Here is a 24,523-nt window from a genome sequence, read left to right as displayed (position 1 = left end):
AACTCTGAGGTTGACATGTTGTATAAAAGTATGATCCAACAATACAACTACCCCAAAAGGGTGAATATAAATGGATATAAAAACCATAACATATAAACAATAAACAAAAGGAGAGCTGGAAATTCGGGGGAAAAAAGATTTAACACACACAAAAAAATTGTTATTAGAGACAAACAAGCACAATTTATAATGATAAAAGAATCGACCCATCAAGAAAATCTAATAATTATAAACATATACACCTCAAAACAGAGCCCTAAAGTATATGGAGCAAAAGCTAGTAAAAGCAAAGTGAAAATAAACACTTCAACAATAATAGTTGGAGACTTTGGTACCCCATTTTCAAGGACGGATAGAACACCCAGAAGATCAGTAAGGAAACAAAAGACTGAAGCAACACAATACACCTATTAGACCTAACAGACACATACAGAACACTCCATTCAATGACAGCAAAATACTATGTTTCTACAGTGCACACAGAATATTCTCCAGTGTACACCATATTTCAGGCCATAAAACAAATCTCAATATATTTAACAAGATATGAATTAAACAAGTATGTTCTACAGCCACAAAGGAGTGATTTGAGTTAATAGCAGAAAGAGATGTGGGAAATTCCCAAGTATGTGGAATCAAATAACATACTCCTAAATAACCAATGGGTCAGGCGCCTGGGTGGCTCAGTTGGTTAAGCATCTGCCTTTGGCTCAGGCCATGATCCCAGGGTCCTGGGATCAAGCCCCACATTGGGCTCCCTGCTCAGTGGAGAGTCTGCTTCTCTCTTTCCTTCTCCCCACCCCACTCGTTATCTCTCAAATAAATAAATAAATCTTTATAAATAATCAACGGGTCAAAGGGGAAATCAGAAGAGAAATTAGAAAATACTTGAGATGGATGAAAATGAAAATACACTGTATCAAAATGTATGGGACACAGTTAAATCAGTGCTTATAAATAAATCTGTAGCTGTAAATTACTAAATTAAAAAAAAAAGAACGTTTTTAAATCACAGTCTAACCTTCCACCTTACAAACCTTAAAAGAAGAGCAGACTAAACCGAAAGCCAGCCAAACTTTAATTTGATATTAGAGCAGAGATAATGAAATTTAAAAAAACAAACAATAGAAATAAAATAAACAAACCAAAAGTTCGTTCTTGGAAAGATCAACAAAATTAACAAACCTTTTACTAAACTGACTAATAGAAAAAAAAAAAAAGACCCAATTTGCTAAATGGGTCAGAACTACCAACCTTATAGAAACAAAAAACTACAGGGTAATATTATCAATAATTGCAACCTAACAAATTGGATAATGTAGATGATATGACAAATTCCTAGAGAGACACAAACATTGACTCAGGACCAAAGCTGACGCAAGAAGAAATAAAAAATCTGAATAAATTGTAACAAGTAAAGAGAATGAATCTGTCATCAAAAAGCTTTCCACAAAGAAATTCTCAGTCACATAAGGATTAACCAGTGAATTCTATAAAACATTTAAACAAGAATTAAAACCAATACTTCACAAACTATTGCACAAAGTTGAAAAGGAGAGAACACTTCTCAACTCATTCTGTGAGGCCATTATTACCTTGATATCAAAACCAGACAAACTATGTGATAAGAAGATGATAGATTGATACCTCTGATTAATATAAATGTAAAAACCCTAAATAAAACACAAGAAAGTCTCATCAAGCAAGATATAAAAAGGATTAGTCACCATGACCATGTACACTTTATCTCAGGAAAGCAAAGTTAGTTCAACATATGAAAACCAATCACTATAAAATGCCATGCTGATCAAGTAAAGGCCAAAATCACATGATCATCTCAAGAGATGCAGAAAACACATGTGACAAATTCTCATGATGAAAACATTCAACATATTTGTCACAGAAGGGAACATGCTTACCTGACAAATGACATCCACAAAAAACCCTCTCCTAACATTATACCTGATGGTAAAAGATTGAAAATGTTCCCCCTTTATCTCTGGGCTCTAAGGTTGGTTCAACATCTACAAATCAATCAATGGGATACAATACATTAATAAAAGAAAGAACAAGAACCATAGGATCCTCTCAATATATGCAGAAAAAACATCTGACAAACTACAGCTTCCTTTCTTGATCAAAACTCTTCAGAGTATAGAGATAGAGGGTACATACCTCAATATCATAAAAACCATCTATGAAAAACCCACAACAAATATCATTCTCAATGGGGAAAAACTGAGCTTTCCCCCTAAGGTCAGGAATGTGGCAGGGATCTCACTATCACCACTGCTCTTCAACATAATATTAGAAGTCCTAGCCACAGCAATCAGACAACAAAAAGAAATAAAAGGCATCCGAATCAGCAAAGAAGAAGTCAAACTCTCACTCTTTGCAGATGATATGACACTTTATGTGGAAAACCCAAAAGACTCCACCCCAAAACTGCTAGAACTCATACAGCAATTCAGTAAACTGGCAGGATATAAAATCAATGCACAGAAATCAGTGGCATTCCTATACACTAACAACAAGACAGAAGAAAGAGAAATTAAGGAGTCGATCCCATTTACAATGGCACCCAAAACCATAAGATACCTAGGAATAATTCTAACCAAAGAGGCAAAGAATCTGTACTCAGAAAACTAGAAAATACTCATGAAAGAAATTGAGGAAGACACAAAGAAATGGAAAAAGGTTCCATGCTCATGGATTGGAAGAACAAATATTGTGAAGATGTCAATGCTACCTAGAGCAATCTACACATTCAATGCAATCCCCATCAAAATACCATCCACTTTTTTCAAAGAAATGGAACAAATAATCCTAAAACTTGTATGGAACCAGAAAAGACCCCAAATAGCCAGAGGAATGTTGAAAAAGAAAAGCAAAGCTGGTGGCATCACAATTCCGGACTTGAAGCTCTATTACAAAGCTGTCATCATCAAGACAGTATGGTACTGGCCCAAAAACAGATACATCGATCAATGGAACAGAATAGAGAGCCCAAAAATGGACCCTCAACTGTATGGTCAACTCTTCTTCGACAAAGCAGGAAAGAATGTCCAATGGAAAAAAGACAGTCTCTTCAACAAATGGTGTTGAGAAAATTGGACAACCACATTCAGAAGAATGAAACTGGACCGTTTCCTTAGCCATACACAAAAATAGACTCCAAATGGTTGAAAGACCTAAATGTGAGACAGGAGTCCATCAACATCCTAAAGGAGAACACAGGCAGCAACCTTTTTGACCTCAGCCACAGCAACTTCTTCCTAGAAACATCGTCAAAGGCAAGGGAAGCAAGGGCAAAAATGAACTATTGGGACTTCATCAAGATAAAAACTTCTGCAAAGCAAAAGAAACAGTCAACAGGGGCACCTGGGTGGCTCAGTTGGTTAAGCGGCTGCCTTCAGCTCAGGTCATGATCCCAGGGTCCTGGGATCGAGTCCCGCATCAGGCTCCCTGCTCGGCAGGAAGTCTGCTTCTCCCTCCCCCACTCCCCGGCTTGTGTTCCCTCTCTTGCTATCTCTCTCTCTGTCATATAAATAAAAATAAAAATAAATAAAAAATTAAAAAAAAAAAAAAAGAAACCGTCAACAAAATCAAAAGACAACCAACAGAATGGGAGAAGATATTTGCAAATGACATATCAGATAAAGGGCTAGTATCCAAAATCTATAAAGAACTTATCAAACTCAACACCCAAAGAACAAAGAATCCAATCAAGAAATGGGCAGAAGACATGAACAGACATTTTTCCAAAGAAGACATCCAAATGGACAACAGACACATGAAAAAGTGCTCAACATCGCTCAGCATCAGAGAAATCCAAATTAAAACCTCAATGAAATGCCACCTCACACCAGTCAGAATGGCTAAAATTAACAAGTCAGGAAATGACAGATGTTGGCAGGGATGCAGAGAAAGGGGAACCCTCCTACACTGTTGGTGGGAATGCATGCTGGTGCAGCCACTTTGAAAAACAGTATGGAGGTTCCTCAAAAAGTTGAAAATAGAGCTACCCTACGACCCAGCAATTGCACTACTGGTTATTTACCCCAAAGATACAAATGTAGGGATCTGAAGGGGTATGTGCACCCCAATGTTTATAGCAGCAATGTCCACAATAGCCAAACTGTGGAAAGAGCCAAGACGTCCATTGACAGATGAATGGATAAAGAACAGGTGGTATATACATACAATGGAATATTATGCAGCCATCAAAAGGAATGAAATCTTGCCATTTGCAACGACGTGTGTGGAACTGGAGGGTATTATGCTGAGTGAAATAAGTCAATCAGAGAAAGATATGTATCATACGATCTCACTGATACGAGGAATTCTTAATCTCAGGAAACAAACTGAAGGTTGCTGGAGTGGTGGGGGTTGGGAGGGATGGGGTGGCTGGGTGATAGACACTATGGAGGGTATGTGCTATGGTGAGTGCTGTGAATTGTGTAAGACTGTTGAATCACAGACTTGTACCTCTGAAACAAATAACACATTATATGTTAAAAAAAAAAAGAAGAAGAAGAAGATAGCAGGAAGGGAAAAACGAAGGGGGGGAAATTGGAGGGGGAGACGAACCATGAGAGACTATGGACTCTGAGAAACAAACTGAGGGTTCTAGAGGGGAGGGGGGTGGGGGGCTGTGTTAGCCTAGTGAGGGTATTAAAGAGGGCACATACTGCATGGAGCACTTCGTATTATACGCAAACAATGAATCATGGAACAGTACATCAAAAACTAATGATGTAATGTATGGTGATCAACATAACATAATAAAATAAATAAATAAATAAATAAATAAAAAGAAAATGTTCCCCCTAATAGGAATGAAATAAGGATATCTGTTATTACCACTTCTATTCAAAATGGCACTGGAGTTTCTAGCCAGATAATTTGATAAGGAAAAGAAATAAAAGGCATCCAGAATGGAAACAGAAAGTAAAACTGAAAGTAAAACTATCTCTATTTGCAAATGACATGATCTTGTATATAGAGGGTCCTAAGGAACCATGTGATTACACTGGGCTCACTTCAACAATCCAGGTTAAATTTATTTTAAGGTCAACTGATTAGCAACCACAGTACATCTATAAAGTCCCTTCACAAAAGTACCCAGAATTGTTTTGATTGAATAACCAGGGGTAGGACACTTGGCGGGGTACACTTTCATAATTCTGCCTACCACAATTAGGTAGGCATTAGTTTGGTTCTCTTGTTCCACTTTATACATTTTAAGGTGTTGACCAGTCTATGAAGCTTAAACTAGTTGCGTCCTTGTAATTCTTCCATGACTAATTCAGTTGTAGCACACACTAAATCAATGTATCTACTCATCAGGTTGCCAGACTTCATTTGCAAAGAAATGAAATCCACTGGGTCCTTTCCAACTATTTAATTGGTAAAATTCCCTGCCCGCTTTCATTTGGGAGAATCTCAGTCTACTGGCTATTTGGCCGTGGTTCCAAAGATATATTCTTAAATAAAACAAACAAAAAAGGATATATTCTTTGAAATTTGTATTATATTTATTTTAATACACTATTATTTGATTTTATGTATTTCTGTTGAGTATCGATTTTTTTCACTTGTAGCTGAATTAATTGGAAGAATATATACCCATACAAATTTCACAAATAAACAAGCCATCTGCCTGTGAAGAATAAAATTCCTGACAAAAGAAAAACAAATGACATATATGAAAAATTTCTGTATTTCTACAGAGAAATTATAGAATGTATTATTATTTAGCTCAAATCCATGGAATAATAATATTTACTTTAAAATATTTGACAGCTTGACTACTTCTGTTATATGGAAAAATTTCGTTGGTGTCATATCAGTTAAGTCAAATAATCATCTAAGTTGTCAACTATGATTCCCTGACTGATGTTATTACTCTGAATTTAAAATAAAAGAAATGGGAAAATCAACAGATATTGTATTATCTAATAAGAAATAGGCATCAATTCTGTTCAGGAATTATGAAAACTTCATGTAGCTCACTAATTTAAAATGCACACAACATGCAGGCACACATCAAGGACCTTGATATTATTATCTTGACAATCAAAGAATTTGTGGAAGAAATAAAGCTCTCTGCAAAATACTACTTGAGGCAGAATGAATCATTAAGTACCAAATATGTATGCCTTTGAAATTTTTTGTACAACACCTCGGCCACTGCCATACATCCATCAGCATCTCTCATTTCTGCCTGGTTGGACAGCAGCAGAAATAGGATTGTCAAGTGTGGAGAAGTTGGATAGAGGAGGGAAAAGAGAGAATGTAATGGTCCTGATGAACAAAATCAGTAACCTTTGGTGACATAACTCTTGACATTCCCAGATACACATTTGGCCTAATCTTCATTTCCAAAGACAGCATCCTCAGAGCAGACTGCTATATCACTGCCTGAACACACCAAGTATCTCTACATGGTCCTTAGGTGGTTCTTTCAATCTCAAATATCATGTCTCTCACTTCCCTGTCCATTGAAATACCACTCATCTTTCAAGTCCTTTCTCAAGTCTTGTCTTAAAGTGATGACATCAGTTTCCATTTGGAGTGTGCTTCTCTCTGGTGTCAGAATTTGCCTATATCCACAGAGCAGTATGCTCAGACTAACATCACAGCACTTTAAAAAATTTCCCCCATATTATAATTCATTGTGTTATTGTCAAGGGTGTTTTTCAAAGAGATCATATCATATATGCAGCATATATCATAATAGTCTTTATAATATTCATAGCATGTATCATGATGTCTTACACACACTGGGGTTAATAAAAGCTTTTGAATTGAAATTCACAATTGTCACCACCATATATAAATACATACACCTAAATATATAAAAGAAATTTTTCCATAAGATACCTCAGAATAAACCTAACCAAAGAGGTAAAGGATCTATACTCTAGGAACTACAGAACACTCATGAAAGAAATTGAAGAAGACATAAAAAAGATGGAAAAACATTCCATGCTCATGAATCAGAAGAATAAGCATTGTTAAAATGTCTATGCTTCGCAGAGCAATCTATACCTTCAACGCCATCCCGATCAAAATTCCAAAGACATTTTTCAAAGGGCTGGAACAAACAATCCTAAAATTTGTATGGAATCAGAAAAGACCCTGAATTGCCAAGAAAATGTTGAAAAAGAAAAACAAAGCTGGGGGCATCATGTTGCCTGATTTCAAGCTATATTACAAAGCAGTGACCACCAAGACAGCATGGTACTGGCACAAAAACAGACATATAGACCAATGGAACAGAATACAGAGCCCGGATATGGACCCTCAACTCTATGGTCAAATAATCTTCGACAAAGCTGGAAAAAAATATGCAATGGAAAAAAGACAGTCTCTTCAATAAATGTTGCTGGGAAAATTGGACAGCTATATACAGAAGAATGAAAGTCGACCATTCTTTAACACCATACACAAAGATAAACTCAAAATGCATGAGAGACCTCATGTGAGACAGGAATCCATCAAAATCCTACAGGAGAACATAGGCAGTAACCTCTTTGACATCGGCCACAGCAAATTCTCTCAAGATACATCTCCAAAGGCTAGTGAAACAAAAGCAAAAATGAACTTTTGGGACTTCATCAAGATAAAAAGCTTCTGCACAGCAAAGGAAACAGTCAACAAAACAAAGAGGCAACCCACAAAATGGGAGAAGATATTTGCAAATGACACTACAGATAACGGGCTGGTATCCAAGATCTATAAACAACTTCTCAAACTCAACACCCAAAAAACAAATAATCAAGTCAAAAAATGGGCAGAAGACATGAACACTTCTCCAAAGAAGACATACAAATGGCTAACAGACATATGAAAAAATGCTCATCATCATTAGCCATCAGGGAAATTTAAATCAAAACCACATTGAGATACCACCTTACACCAGTTAGAATGGCAAAAATTGACAAGGCAAGAAACAACAAATGTTGGAGAGGTTGTGGAGAAAGGGGAACCCTCTTACACTGTTGGTGGGAATGCAAGTTGCTACAGCCACTTTGGAAAACAGTGTGAAGGTTCCTCAAAAATTAAAAATAGAGCTACCCTATGACCCAGCAATGGCACTACTGGGTATTTACCCCAAAGACACAAATGTAGTGAAAATAAGGTCCATATGAACCCCAATGTTCATAGCAGCAATGTCCGCAATAGTCAAACTGTGGAAAGAGCCGAGATGTCCTTCAACAGAAGAATGGATAAAGAAGATGTGGTCCATATATACAATGGAATATTATTCAGCCACCAGAAAGGATGAATACTCAACTTTTACACCAACATGGATAGGACTGGAGGAGATTATGCTAAGTGAAATAAGTCAAGCAGAGAAAGTCAATTATCATATGGTTTCACTTATTTGTGGAACATAAGGAATAGCATGGAGGATATTAGGAGAAGGAAGGGTAAAATGAAGGGGGGGGAAATCGGAGGGGGAGTTGAACCATGAGAGACTATGGACTCCGAGAAACAAACTGAGGGTTTTAGAGGGGAGGGGAGGTGGGAGGACGGGTTAGCCCGTGATGGGTATTAAGGAGGCACGTACTGCATGGAGCACTGGGTGTTATACAAAAACAATGGATCGTGGATCACTACATCAAAAACTAATGATGTACTGTATGGTGACTAACATAATAAAATAAAATAAAAAAAAATAAAAGAACAAACAAAAAAAGAAAATTTTCACATTTAATTATTTTTTTACTTTTAAAATAGTGTTACTACAATATTGAAAATGGCACAGCTGGAACAATACGGTGAATTTCATTTCACAAATACAAATCTTGTTTGTATTTTTATTGTAAGGTACAGGCTGACCTACTATCATAAAATCTCCTCCTTCATTGAAAATTCAGATGAATGTTGAAATAACAGCATAATAAAGCTGATTCTTACACAAAATCAGAATATACATCAAGGTACACCTGACCTATGTTTGCTACGAAAGTGACCACTAACCACTAAAATCAAGATAACTTACCTGTTAGTTCTTGGAGGAGGAATTTGGTCTACTCACATATCTCCAACAGTGCATATTGTTAGAAGCAAAAATGCTCAATTAATGTTTATTGAACAGACTTGAGACTGAAAACTATGGCTCATAGACAAATCCCACCTGCCACATGATTTTGAATGGCCTGAGAGCTAAGGGTTTTTACATGTGTAAATGGTTGAAAAAGTTCAAAAGAATAATATTTGCTGACATGTTAAAATTATATGAATTATAAATTCCAGAGTCCATCAATAAAAAAATAGTTTTATTGTAACACAGTCATGCTCAATCTTTATGTATTGTCTATGGCTACTTCCACAGCATAATGGCAGGGTTGAGTAGTAGGGACATAAACTATATGATCTAAAAAGCCAAAACTATTTATACTCTGGTCCTTGAAGGAAAAAAATATGCAGATTCCTGGAATAGAAAAGGTATAAGGTTTATGTCTCCATCACTAGATGGTGAGTTCCCTGGGGACAAGAACTTTGTTCTTCTTCACCCTTATATTTGCAGATCCTAGGATAATATGTGGAGCAATGTAAATGCTCAATAAGAATTTTTTGAAATAATAAATATATAAAAGAATAAATGAACATTAATTTTTCACTGATATAAAAATAAACAGATATTAAGACTATAAAGGCTGCAAAAACTTGATCTAGACAGTGAGTGTAAGATTTTTTTTTCCAGTTTTTGTCTTTCGCTGTTTATTATTAGTAAAATAATACAACTCAATGTCTAAATCATGCACCTGCCAAGTATTTAGAAATGCATTATGGTTCCCAGTGCCCATCACAAAGGGCAGCATGGAGCAGTTTATGGGCATGCTGATATGAGAATGTCCAGTGATAAATATAATACTTATACAAAAAAAAAAAAAAAAACCCTAGAAGTTAAGACCTCAAGAAAAGATAAACCAAAGAGGCATATTTTTATGGGAACAGAAACTTGGAGAAAGGGATCAGAACATGTTAGATTCCTTCAGACTTTGGCCTGAGGTTAGGCTGTGGTTGTAGCTGGTGCGTGTGACTAAAATTCTGATAGAAAAGCTGCTGTCTCCTTGGCTGGAAGAATCAAAGAAAGGAAACTAGGCCAGCCAGATCCACCATAAATAAAGGGAAGGATTCTAGAAAGAAGAGAGCCAGAAGAAGAGTTGGCTTATGTTTCGTGAATAAACTACTCAAATCCCGGGCTAAAATTAAAACATGCATGTGTAGGCAGGGAGCACATCTAGTAAAGGTTAAAAGAACTGAATTGATATTTGAACTTCTGATGACAACAAACAAAACAGAGGTTTCAATTTGAGTCTAAGCAAGTTAACCATCCACTTAGACAAAACAAATTATAAACATCTTAGAAAAAGCCCTTGCAGTTCTCATAAAACTGAACATTCACTGACACAGCATCTCACTTCTAGATATTTACCCAAGAGAATTAAAAACATCAGGACACAAAGACTTATTTCTATACAAATGTTTATAGCATGACATTCCATAACAGGAAAAAAAACAGAGGTGTCCAACAATAGGAGAATGGATGGATAATCTCATACAATTGCACACTATTCAGTAATAAAAAGGGAAGAACTCATGATACATGCTACAACATGGATGAATCTGAAGCATTATGCTAAGTGAACAAAGCCTTGCACAAAGTGTATACACTGTATGGGTTCATGTACATGAAGTTCTCGAACAGGAAAGACAAATCCATGAGGGAAGAAATTAAAATGGTCATTGTCTTGGTCTTGGGAGTGGAGGGTAGGAGCAAGGATTGGTTAGGAAGTTATATGAGTGAACTTTCTGGCTTGACAATAATGTTCTACATTTTGTTAAGTGTTCAGGTTGCACAGGTGAATGCATTTGTCAGAACTTATCAAATAGTACACTTACGATTGGTGTTTTCATGTAATGTAAATTTTACCTCAAAATTTAAAAAAATAATTGTAATGAATATTGAATTCTAACAGGGGCAAATGCACTTTTTCTTAAAAGGCCAAATAGTTTAGGCTTGGTGGACCGTATGGTTTCTGTCACAGTGACACAACTCCAAGGCTGTAGCACAAAAGCAGACATGGGCACTTTGTGAATGAGTGGGTGGGGCTGTGTTGCAATAAAACTTTATTTACAAAAACAGGAAAATGATCACAGGCCATGGTTTGTTGACCCCTACATCTAGATGATACCATGCTAACGTACTTGGGGTAAAGTGATTTCTGCAATTTCTTTGGAATGCATTGAAAATATAATGGATTGATAGATGGGGAAAGGGATCAGTAGATGGATAGATATTTCATAAAACAAATACAGTAATTTTGGTTGTAAAACTTAAGTGGTGGGTATATGGCTATTCACAGTAAAAATTTTTTGAAGCTTTCCATATGATTGAAAAAATTGTAATAAACTGGGAGGGAACTATACAAATAAAAAATAACTGGGCACACAGACCCTGCTTATAGCTTACTAGACAAAACAGAGTTATTATGGCCACGAATTAAGAAACACAGTGTAAATGAGGGGTGCCTGGGTGGCTCAGTTGGTTAAGCATCTGCCTTCGGCTCAGGTCATGATCCCAGGGTCCTGGGATCGAGCCCCCATGGGACTCCCTGCTCAGTGGGGAGCCTGCTTCTCCCTCTCCCTCTATTTTTCCCCCCTACTCATGCTCTCTCTCTCTCTGCAGTCTCTCTCTCTCAAATAAATAAGTAAAATCTTAAAAAAAAAAAAAAAAAAGGAACAATGTAAATGAAACTTTCAAAGCTATTATGTGCTACCCAGCAATCCCACACAACCGAAGAAATGCCCCAGCAATGGGTCATTGCAGGTGTGGCCATTGAGAATAGCAAAGGGCCTTCAGTCCTAGGCTAAGATCATCACACTCTCTAGAATAAAATTAAAAGATTGGATGATGTTTAATAGTTTGTGTGTGTCATAATATAATATATGGATTTTAGATCTAATTTAATAATTGGTCAAAATAACATGAGTTCTAATATTTCCATTTAAACCTGATTTTAAATACCCAAATAAGAAAAATAATCTGCAATATAGAGGGAAATGTTAACTTTTCAAATAAATTATTATTTCTTAAAGATTTTTTACTTACTTATTTGGCAGAGAGAGAGAGAACAAGCAGGGGGAGCAGCAGAGGGAGAGGGAGAAGCAGGCTCTCCGCTGAGCAGGGAGCCTGATGAGGGGCTTGATCCCAGGACCCTGGGATCATGACCTGACCCAAAGGCAGACGCTTAACCAACTGAGCCACCCAGGTGCCCCAAGTATTTTTCATCTCTGATAACCTATACATTTTACATTTATAGTGAATTACACATTTTAAAATCCTCATGTATCTCCGTTAATATCCCCTGAACTCTAGAATTATTTAAAACTTGATATTCTGATAAGCGTTACAAGAAAAACTCATATTCCATTATTTTTTAAAATATAAAGTTTTACCATTGTTGCAAAGACATAATTGAATTTTTGTAACGATACCTTTTCATCTAAATGCAATGCTATATACTTTTTAAAAATCAATATTTTAATCACTCTGCTCCAAGCTTTAGTAGACTTCAAATATTGACACAGTGATGTTTTTAATGTTCTAATAGATTTTCAAAATTAGCTCTGAAAACTTCTCCAGGCATTGATTACATGATGGAAAATATTATGTTGGAGTACTAGCAAATTATTTCAAGAGTAAGTTAATCAAAAATTTTATTAATACTCATGAAATAAGGATTTTTGAATGGAGACAAGATTCCAACAAGATGATTTTTCTATAAACATTTTCACACAGCTAATATCTAAAGGCAGAACATTGGCTTATTTAAAATTATATCTAGGGAAATACTCATATTTTAACATTTAATTGTAGTTAGAAGAGATGCATTTCTATTATTAAAATCACCAGCCTTCAATAATTACGCCAGGCAATATTTTGCCCCCTTCTCCCTATGAGGCTTGTCTTATTCCCACTTTACAGATGAGGAAACTGAGACCACACAGACAGCAGGTTGACAGCCAGGGTTCAAACCCATCTAGTTTGACTCCAGAGATCTGAATTCAAACCAAGTGATGTAGCTACAATGGTATCGGCCTATAAAACATCTCAAATTTGATGTAATTGCCCCCATTTTATTTCTTGACTGGCTATCAAAAAAATCAGCATGACAAAATGAGAAAAAAGTAGGAAGAAAGAAAAGAGGGAAGAGAGGGAGGAGGGAGGAAAGAGGGAAGCAGGAAGCACAATGACAAGGATTCTGATTGTCTAACTCGAAGACGAGGAGGCACACAAAAGGCATAGAAAAAGAGCCACATGCAACAAAAGGAGAAAATTTCAGGTATTCTGCCCAAGAAGAAGCCTAGGATAAGTAAATGCATGCTGTGAAGTCTTTAAGTATAAGATAGAAGCAGTGGGGAGGTTCTAACAGAGAGATATATATAGAATCAAAAACTTTGCAAGGTATTGTAATGACTAAAAGATGGGAACCAGATTCAATATCATCACCATTTGACACAACTGAACACATCATAAAAATTTTCTGTATTGCAGCAAGTTGTTGGTCCTGTTTGAAAAGCTGATCTCTTGTTTGTGATAAAGTTGGCTTATTCTTAACAATTGTCAAAGATTCCTTTTAAAAAGTATTTTTAATCATGGATCACTACATCAAAAACTAATGATTTATTGTATGGTGACTAACATAACATAGTAAAATAAAATTTAATAAATAAATAAATAAATTAATGAAAAGTATTTTTGCCATCAAAGCCAAGCAAATTAACAAACTTCAGTTCACTTACCTAGAAGCTGGAGTTAGGAACACCAAAATTATCCAGAAATGTACTAAATATCAACCTTTCTTGAATGTCAGATGTTTTATGGGAAGTTATACCCACAAATCTCATTTAGCTCTTACATCAACTACCTATGAACTAAGTATTATCATTCCCCCTCTCAGAGTTGAGAAACTGTGGCTTAAAAAAAGTAAATTGCTCAAGATCACACACCTAGTAAGTGATGGAGCCAGGATCCTAATCCACATCTGTAGGTTTTATGCAAACATTTCCAAACAATTAACACCTGATACCTCAACATTGACTTGCTTTAAATTATCTCTAGGGAAAATACTCACATTTAAAATTAGGTTGTATTTATTTGAGAGAAACATCACTTTTTTTTTTTTTTAGGTGTTTGATAAAGTTTTATTTTAATTCCATTAAAAAAATTTTAAATTCAGGGGAGGAGCAAGATGGTGGAGGAGTAGGAGACCTAAATTTCGTCTGGTCCCAGGAATTCAGCTAGATAGGGATCAAACCATTCTGAACACCTACAAACTCAACAGATCTAAGAATGAATAGCAGCAACGCTCTGAACAGAAAAGCGACCACTTTCTGGAAGGTAGGACATGCGGAGAAGTGAATCCAAGGTGATATTCGGAAGGATAGACCACGGGGGAGGGGGCCTCCATCAGCCATTACTGGCAAGTGATAGAGCCGAGGAGCACAAAATCGGAACTTTTAGAAGTCGGCTCCGCTGAGGAATGTAGCTCCAGTGGCTAAGTCGGGGGTGGAACCCTCGCGGGACAGTGTGGTCTCAGGACCCTCAGGGTCACAGAAAGACCGGGGGTGCCTGAGTGCAGCAGAGCTCCCAGGTATCAGAGCAGGGAAGCCGGTTGCAGAGACGGAGCCGAGGCGCGGGCTCTCAGCTCGGGGTTGCCATAAACCGTGATCCGTGGCACAGTCGGGCCACTGCTCCTCCAGCAGGGACCCAACAAGCAGCAGATCCGGGGAGACTCCCCTTCCTCCCCTGGAGGAGCGGCGTGGGAGCGCACCACAGGGATCTGCTGGGTTTGGAGACTCCACACCAAGTCGGGTGCCAGAGATAGAAACGCGCGGTCACAGGCCGGGTGAGCACGGAGTGTGGCCGGAGACCGGGGAGACGGGACTGACTGACTGCTTTTCTCTGGGGGCTCACTGAGGAGCGGGGCCCTGAGTTCTCGGCTCCTCCGGGGCGGAGATTGGGAGGCCACCATTTTCACTCTCGGCCTCCAAAGCTGTACGGAAAGCTTGCAGGGAACAAAAGCTCCCGAGAGCAAACCCAAGCAGATTACTTAGCCCCTGACCCGGCAAGGGCGGGGCAATTCCGCCTCCGGCAAAGACATTTGGGAACCACGGCAACAGGCCCCTCCCCCAGAAGATCAGCGAGAACAGCCTGCCGAGACCAAGTTTACCGATCAATGAGAACGGCAGAACTCCAGTGCTAGGGGAATAATGCACATAGAATCCATGGCTTTTTTCCCATGATTCTTTAGTCTTTCAAAGTTATTTTTTTTTGTTAACTGTCTTTTTCTTTTCTTTTTTTTTAATTTTTCTTTTTCCCTTTATCAACCAACATCTTATCAATCCCTTTTTTAAAAAATCTTTTTTATTTTTCATTTTTAGAGTCATATTCTATCCCTTCATAGTAGTTAACCTTATTTTTGGTATATATATATATAAGTTGTTCTCTCTTTAAAATTTTGGATTACAGTTTCTTCTAACAGATCAAAATATACCCTAAATCTCTAGTGTATGGATTTGTTCTAGTCTCCTCCCTGATCACATTCTCTCCCCCCCTTTCTTTTATTTTTAAATCCTCTTCTTTCTTTTCTCAACCAATTTCTTATCAATTCCTTTTATAAAATCTTTTATAATTTTCATCTTTACAGTCATATTCCATCCCTTCATCATATTTACCCTTATTTTTGTACATATATAAGCTTTTCTTTCTTTAAAATTTTGGGAGGCACTTTCTTCTAACAGACCAAAATACGCCCCAAATCTAGTGTGTGGCACTGATCTATGCACCAGCCAAAAAACCATATTCTGGTTTTTTTGTTTGTTTGTTTGTATCTTTTCTTTTTCTTTCTTTTTTCTTTTTTCTTTCTTGCCCTTTCTTTTCCCCCGGTTTCAGGTCTCTTCTGATTTGTTTAGTGTATATTTTTCTGGGGTCGTTGTTACCCTATTAGCATTTTGTTCTCTCATTCATCTATTCTCCTCTGGACAAAAAGACAAGACGGAAAAAATCACCTCAACAAAAAGAACGCGACAATACCGATAGCCACCGACCTAATCAATATGGACATTAGTAAAGTGTCGGAACTAGAGTTCAAGAACAGCAATTTTAAAGATACTAGCTGGGCTTGAAAAAAGCATGGAAGATATTAGAGAAACCCATTCTGGAGAAATAAAAGAACTAAAATCTAACCAAGTCAAAATCAAAAAGGCTATTAATGAGGTACAATCAAAAATGGACACTCTAACTGCTAGGATAAATGAGGCAGAAAAGAGAATTAGTGATAAAGAAGACCAAAGGATGGAAAATAAAGAAGCTGAGAAAAAGAAATATAAACAACTACTGGATTCACGAGGGAAGAATTCGAGAGATAAGTGATACCATAAGATGAAACAATATTAGAAATTGGGATCCCAGAAGAAGAAGAAAGAGAGAGAGGGGCAGAAGGTATATTGGAGCAAATTAGAGCAGAAAACATCCCTAATTTGGGAAAGGAAACAGGCATCAAAATCCAGGAGGCACAGAGAACTCCCCTCGAAATCAATAAAAAGAGGTCAACACCCCAAAATCTAATAGTAAAACTTATGAGTCTCAGACACAAAAAGAAAATCCTGAAAGCAGCTCAGGAGAAGAGATCTGTAACCTACAATGGTAGAAACATTAGATTGACAACAGACCTATCCACAGAGACCTGGCAGGCCAGAAAGGACTGGCATGATATCTTCAGAGCATTGAATGAGAAAAATATGCAGCCAAAAATACTATATCCAGCTAGGCTGTCATTGAAAATAGAAGGAGAGATAAAAAGCTTCCAGGACAAACAAAAACTAAAGGAATTTGCAAACATGAAACCAGCCCTACAAGAAATATTGAAAGGGGTCCTCTACGCAAAGAGAGAGCCTAAAAGCAACATAGACCAGAAAGGAACACAGACAATATACAGTAACAGTCATCTTACAGGCAATACAATGGCACTAAATTCATATCTTTCAGTAGTTACCCTGAATGTAAATGGGCTAAATGCCCCAATCAAAAGACACCCAGGTATCTGACTGGATTAAAAAAAAAGACCCATCGATAAGCTGTCTGCAAGAGACTCATTTTAGACCCAAAGACACCCCCAGATTGAAAGTGAAGGGGTGGAAAACCATTTACCATGCTAATGGACACCAAAAGAAAGCTGGGGTGGCAATCCTTAGATCAGACAAATTAGATTTTAAACCAAAGACTATAATGAGAGGTGAGGAAGGACACTATATCCTACTTAAAGGGTCTATCCAACAAGAAGATCTAACAATTGTAAATATCTATGCCCCTAACATGAGAGCAGCCAATTATATAGCCAATTAATAACAAAAGCAAAGAAACACATCGACAACAATACAATAATAGTGGGGGACTTTAACACCCCCCTCACTGAAATGGACAGATCATCTAAGCAAAAGATCAACAAGGAAGTAAAGACTTTCAATGACACACTGGAGCAAATGGACTTCACAGATATATTCAGAACATTCCATCCCAAAGCAACAGAATACACATTCTTCTCTAGTGCCCATGGAACATTCTCCAGAATAGATCACATCCTAGGTCACAAATCAGGTCTCAACCGGTGCGAAAAGACTGGGATCATTCCCTGCATATTTTCAGACCACAATGCTTTGAAACTAGAACTCAATCACAAGAGGAAAGTCGGAAAGAACTCAAATACATGGAGGCTAAAGAGCATCCTACTAAAGAATGAATGGGTCAACCAGGAAATTAAAGAAGAATTTAAAAAAATCATGGAAACCAATGAAAATGAAAACACAACTGTTCAAAATCTTTGGGATGCAGCAAAGGCAGTCCTAAAAGGAAAGTATATAGCAATACAAGCCTTTCTCAAGAAACAAGAAAGGTCTCAAATACACAACCTAACCCTACACCTAAAGGAGCTGGAGAAAGAACAGCAAATAAAGCCTAACCCCAGCAGGAGAAGAGAAATAATAAAGATCAGAGCAGAAATCAATGAAATAGAAACCAAAACAATAGTAGAACAGATCAACAAAACTAGGAGCTGGTTCTTTGAAAGAATTAACAAGATTGATAAACCCCTGGCTAGACTTATCAAAAAGAGATGACCCAAATAAATAAAATCATGAATGAAAGAGGAGCGATCACAACCAACACCAAAGAAATACAAACAATTATAAGAACATATTATGAGCAACTATATGCCAGCAAATTAGATAACCTGGAAGAAATGGATGCATTCCTAGAGATGTATCAACTACCAAAACTGAACCGGGAAGAAATAGAAAACCTGAACAGACCTATAACCACTAAGGAAATTGAAGCAGTCATCAAAAATCTCCCAAAACACAAAAGCCCAGGGCCAGATGGCTTCCCAGGGGAATTCTACCAAACTTTTAAAGAAGAATTAATACCTATTCTTCTGAAACTGTTCCAAAAAAATAGAAATGGAAGGAAAACTTCCAAACTCATTTTATGAGGCCACCATTACCTTGAACCCAAAACCAAAGACCCCATCAAAAAGGACAATTACAGACCAATACCCTTGATGAACATGGATGCAAAAATTCTCACCGAAATACTAGCCAATAGTATCCAACAGTACATTAAAAGGATTATTCACCACGACCAAGTGGGATTTACCCCTGGGCTGCAAGGTTGGTTCAACATCCACAAATCAATCAATGTGATACAATACATTAATAAAAGAAAAAACAAGAACCATATGATCCTCTTCAATAGATGCAGAAAAAACATTTGACAAAGTATAGCATCCTTTCTTGATCAAACCTCTTCAGAGTAGAGGGAGAGAGGGTACATACCTCAATATCATAAAAGCCAACTATCAAAAACCCACAGCGAATATCATTCTCAATGGGGAAAAACAGAGCTTTCCTCCTAAGGTCAGGAACATGGCAGGGATGTCCACTATCACCACTGCTATTCAACATAGTATTAGAAGTCCTAGCCACAAAATTAACAAGTCAGGAAATGACAGATGTTGGTGGGGATGTGGAGAAAGAGGAACCCTCCTACACTGTTGCTGGGAATGCAAGCTGGTGCAGCCACTCTGGAAAACAGTATGGAGGTTCCTCAAAAAGTTGAAAATAGAGCTACCATATAACCCAGCAATTGCACTACTGGGTATTTACCCCAAAGATACAAATGTAGGGATCCGAAGGGGTACATGCACCCTGACGTTTATAGCAGCAATGTCCACAATAGCCAAACTGTGGAAAGAGCCAAGATGTCCACTGACAGATGAATGGATAAAGAAGAGGTGGTATATATATACAATGGAATATTATGCAGCCATCTAAAGGAATGAAATCTTGCCATTTGCAACAATGTGGATGGAACTGGAGGGTATTATGCTGAGCGAAATAAGTCAATCAGAGAAAGACATGTATCATATGATCTCACTGATATGAGGAATTCTTAATCTCAGGAAACAAACTGAGGGTCGCTAGAGTGGTGTGGGGTGGGAGGGATGGGGTGGCTGGGTGATAGACATTGGGGAGAGTATGTCCTATGTTGAGTGCTGTGAATTGTGTAAGACTGTTGAATCACAGACTTGTACCTCTGAAACAAATAATACATTATATGTTAAAAAAAAAAAAGAAGAAGATAGCAGGAAGGGAAAAATGAAGGGGGGGAAATTGAAGGGGGGGACGAACCATGAGAGACTATGGACTCTGAGAAACAAACTGAGGGCTCTAGAGGGGAGGGGGAAGGGGGATGGGTCAGCCTGGTGATGGATATTAAAGAGGGCACATACTGCATGGAGCACTGGGTGTTATATGCAAACAATGAATCATGGAACACTACATCTAAAACTAATGATGGTGATTAACATAACATAATAAAATAAACTTTAAATTCCTTAAACTCCATTTAATTAACATACTGTATAATTAGTTTCAGGGGGAGAATTTAGTGATTCATCAGTTGCATATAACACACAGTGCTCATTACATCAAGTGCCCTCCCTAATGCCCATTACCCAGTTATGCCATCCGCCCACCCACCTCCTCTTCAGCAACCCTCAGTTTGTTGTACCTGAGAATCATAAAGATGAACAGCGTAAAATATTACATTTATACATCACTTATTTAGAGTGATTTTTCTCCTTGTATTTGAGAAGTTTAGTATTAGTATAGTATTAGTATAAACACTGATCTAAGAAAGTCTTATACTTTTTACTTTTTTTTCCTTATTGTTATGAGAGAAACATCACCTTTATAAAAAATCTCCAGCCTTCAATTAGTAATGCCAAGCAATATACTACCTCTTTTCATATCATGTGTAAGTCCAACAAATGAGGGAAGGCATAGAGTTGATTTTTGCTCACTAAAATATCTTAATCACGGGGTGCCTGGGTGGCTCAGCCGTTAAGCGTCTGCCTTCGGCTCAGGTCATGATCCCAGGGTCCTGGGATCGAGCCCCGCATTGGCTCCCTGCTCCGCGGGAAGCCTGCTTCTCCCTCTCCCATTCCCCCTGCTTGTGTTCCCTCTCTCGCTATGTCTCTCTCTCTGAAATAAATAAATAAAATCTTTAAAAAAAATAATAAAATAAAATAAAATATCTTAATCACCTGGTACAAAATGATGAATGAATTAAGTTCATTAGTTATCAAATAAAGAAATGAATAAAAGTCTGGCTCCAGAGCCACCTCAGAGGCTAATGAGCAGCCCATCGGAGCCTCCTAGATAGCCTGAGAAAACAAGTGTTGTTAGAGCTGAAATCAGTATAGCCAAAAGCAAAGTAATCTGATGAATTAACCTATGTAGCATTATCATGTTAAATTTTTCATTTTCCATAAAGAATCAAAACAGCTAGAAAATCCCAATCATTGTCTAGGTAGACCTTCAGGATCCCAGGAACGCAACTATGAGACTCCATTGTGATATTTTGTATCATAAACATCCTGAAAATGGTTAAAGAAGGCATAGAGTTAGACATTATAATAATTGATATCTAAATATCAGCCAATATTCTACTGATAATCAACCACTTGACAAGAAAAAAAGAAAGAAATTCAAAGCATTTACCAGACATATCACCGTTGTGATCATAAAATGGAGGTGAGAGACCAGTCATCCCACTTCTCTTTGTCCAACCAAGTTGCAGACTCTGATCTTGTGTCATACTACAGAGCCCATTTTCAAAATCACATCTTTCATAACTGGAGCCTAATGAGAAAATAAAGAAATTAGCTTTCACAACCCCATTTGGCTTCTTAAGAAATCAGACAAGAGTAGAGAAAAAAAAAAAAAGCTTAGCAACAAACAGCGAATGTAGATTAACATAAGGACTATTTTGCACATTTTAAGTCTACTTTATTAATGCAAAGCTTTTTTGCAGATGACATTCTAATAAATCAGTACATACAAAACCAGTGTGGTCAAACAGAAAGAAGGCCACGCGAGGTCAGAAGACAGAGGACCTAATCCTGGTTTTGTCTATTACAGGAGTGCTTTAGCTAAACCATTTAACCATAGCAAGCCCTTTTCTTCCCTTATAAGATTAGAATAATGACATCCTGCCCTCTCTCCCTCAAATGACTGCTATAAGAATCGAATGACATAATTTATATAAAATACAACTCTTAGAACTATAAAATATGAGGAATTATTATTAAGGTTATATCTTCAGCTCCACCTCAATATTTCAGCCTTCCAGGCATATCAGAATCTCAGGTGTGGGCAAACACATCACCAAGGACCTTCTGACTAAAGATCGACCATCCGTGGCTGTGATGCACCCCTGGAATTAAATATAGCACCTTCCTGTTGAGTATCAAGTTCTTGGAATTCTTGGTGCTTTTATTACAACAAAGGCAATTTCTGGCTCTTTTTGTCTTTTCCCCAGGTTTAACTGATCCAAGCAGTTTGGCAGAAGCTGAAGGATTTGGACATTTGGTTGTTCATAATAACCACCAGGTCGGGCTTTATTTCATTATCCAACATCTGTAAATGTCAACTCTCTAAAAAATAGGTTATCTCGACCACAATAGCCCCTGCTGGGTTATAGTTCTTAACAACCATGGAGATTCTCCTTTGACAAGTTTGTTCTTGCCCTGACTGGTTGCATTAGCCACCGTGGGAGTGAATATGCTGGTGAATGCTTAGGCAGCATCTGGCAACCCAGTCACGAAATCATAATTTTTACTTAAGCACATTTTAGACAAAATATTATTTAATAATGATATATCGGATGCATGTTCTTGAGATCATACATATGAGTACTGAAAGCTGATTTAGAAATATCACTTTTGAATGACAAGTAAACTCGCTTTATTACCAATGGTCTATTTCATTTATTTTACTCCTAGATCCCTTATTTTGAAAGATCTCATAGACCAGCTGTATTCTGTAATAACAGGAATCTTAATAGCTACAATTTATAAAGGTAGTTTGTTCTGTGCTAGGCATTCTACTTGCAGTTGTTTATTTATTCCTTACAATAACCATATGAATCAGGCATTTTTTTCCATTTTAAAAGTGAAGAAGCTGGGGCAACTGGGTGGCTCAGTCAGTTAATTGTCTGCCTTCAGCTCAGGTCATGATCCTGGGGTCCTGGGATTGAGCCCCACGTCAAGCTCCCTGTTCAACGGGGAGTCTGCTTCTCCCGCTGCCCCTCCCCCCTCATGCTCTCTCTCTCTCCAATAAATAAATAAATAAACAAAATCCTTTTTTTAAAAAGTGAAGCAGTTTAGACCATGTGTTACAGACATAAAGTAACTCACCCAAGATAGACCAGCTAGTGAGTGCTGGGGCTAAGATTAGAACCAAGGTCTTTCTCATGTATCATATGACCTCACTGATATGAGGAATTCTTAATCTCAGGAAACAAACTGAGGGTTGCTGGAGTGGGGGGTGGGGTGGGAGGGATGGGGTGACTGGGTGATAGACACTGGGGAGGGTATGTGCTCTGGTAAGCGCTGTGAATTGTGCAAGACTGTTGAATCTCAGATCTGTACCTCTGAAACAAATAATGCAATACGTGTTAAGAAAAAAAAAAAAAGAAGAAGATAGCAGGAGGGGAAGAATGAAGGGGGAGAAATCGGAGGGGGAGACGAACCATGAGAGATGATGGACTCTCAGAAACAAACTGAGGGTTCTAGAGGGGATGGGGGTGGGAGGATGGGTTAGCCTGGTGATGGGTATTAAAGAGGGCATGTTCTGCACGTAGTACTGGGTGTTATGCACAAACAATGAATCATGGAACACTACATCTAAAACTAATGATGTAATGTATGGGGATTAACATAACAATAAAAAAATTAAAAAAAAAAAAGAACCAAGGTCTTTCTGACTTCAGAACATGAGCTCATAAAGCTCTGTTCTGAGGCCTAATTATTAGTTCACTCTCCTATTTTGATCAAAAACCTAGAGTTAGGGGGCACCTGGGTGGCTCAGATGGTTAAGCATCTGCCTTTGGCTCAGGTCATGGTCCCAGGGTCCTGAGATTGAGCCCCGCATCGGGCTCCCTGCTCAGCGGGAAACCTGCTTCTCCCTCTCCCACTCTCCCTGCTTGTGTTCCCTCTCTCGCTGTGTATCTCTCTGTCAAATAAATAAATAAAATCTTAAAAAAAAAAAAAACCCTAGAGTTAGAAGTTCTAGTCAGCCTGAAGGAACCAGTATTTCCAGACTGAATTGATGTCATTCTATCCAAAAGCTAAGAAATTTGATTAGTCTGGGAATCATACCATGGCTAAATTTACAATTGCCATAAGGCCTTTGAAATATTTAGAATAGCTGGAATATCCCAATTATTACCTCATGGACCTCTCGTGATCCAGAGAATCTGGTTGAACAAAAAAAAAAAAAATGAACAAAATTATATATAATTATTTGTATATATATGTGTGTGTGTCATTCAATTAGCTATGCATGTATCTGCATAAATAGATTTTCAAGTTTCCTGTAGTTCCTAGCAATTTTTACAACAATCTATTTGTAATTCTAAAATATTCTAAACTATTTTTACCACCATATTTCAGCAACTATGTGTATGAAATATACATACATTCTCATATAAGTGTCAAACATCTTTTAAATGCCAAGAAATCACGTTGCATTACAATTACTTAGTTGACTTCTGTTCACGATGTTTTGTTCTTTTTAATACAGAAAGATAATCATAATGATTTCTGGAAGTGTTAAAACTAGAAAAATAGCTAAATAGAACATTTTTTTCCTTCTGAATAATCTCAACAGGGGTTCTTTTTGTTATAAAATGAATCTAATGAGCATACATTTTCAAGTACTTCTTGTAAAAATCACAAACTTCTAATAACTGCTGGATTATTCAAAATTTGCATCTGAAAATTTTCCATTTATTTTCCCCCAACAGAGAGTTGTATATTTTAAACCATTTGAACCATGTTTCTTGCACTGTCGCTGATTTGCCTCTTAATTCCATATGCCA

At 37.5% G+C, this 24,523-nt stretch overlaps 1 protein-coding gene across 1 annotated transcript in view; it reads right to left on the bottom strand.

The window, feature by feature from the left end:
* The window catches only part of MALRD1 (MAM and LDL receptor class A domain containing 1), an 803,589-nt gene that overhangs the window by 757,206 nt on the left and 21,860 nt on the right, over nucleotides 1-24,523 (bottom strand). The window contains exon 3 of the mRNA XM_032425534.1: nucleotides 21,142-21,282. Within this exon, the coding sequence (XP_032281425.1) occupies nucleotides 21,142-21,282 (141 nt within the window). The remainder of the gene's footprint in view (nucleotides 1-21,141; nucleotides 21,283-24,523) is intronic.

The sequence above is a fragment of the Phoca vitulina genome, unplaced genomic scaffold (assembly GCF_004348235.1).
Source record: "Phoca vitulina isolate PV1807 unplaced genomic scaffold, GSC_HSeal_1.0 scaffold33, whole genome shotgun sequence".
Classification (NCBI taxonomy): Eukaryota; Metazoa; Chordata; class Mammalia; order Carnivora; family Phocidae; genus Phoca; species Phoca vitulina.
This window is presented reverse-complemented; position numbering and strand designations above follow the sequence as displayed.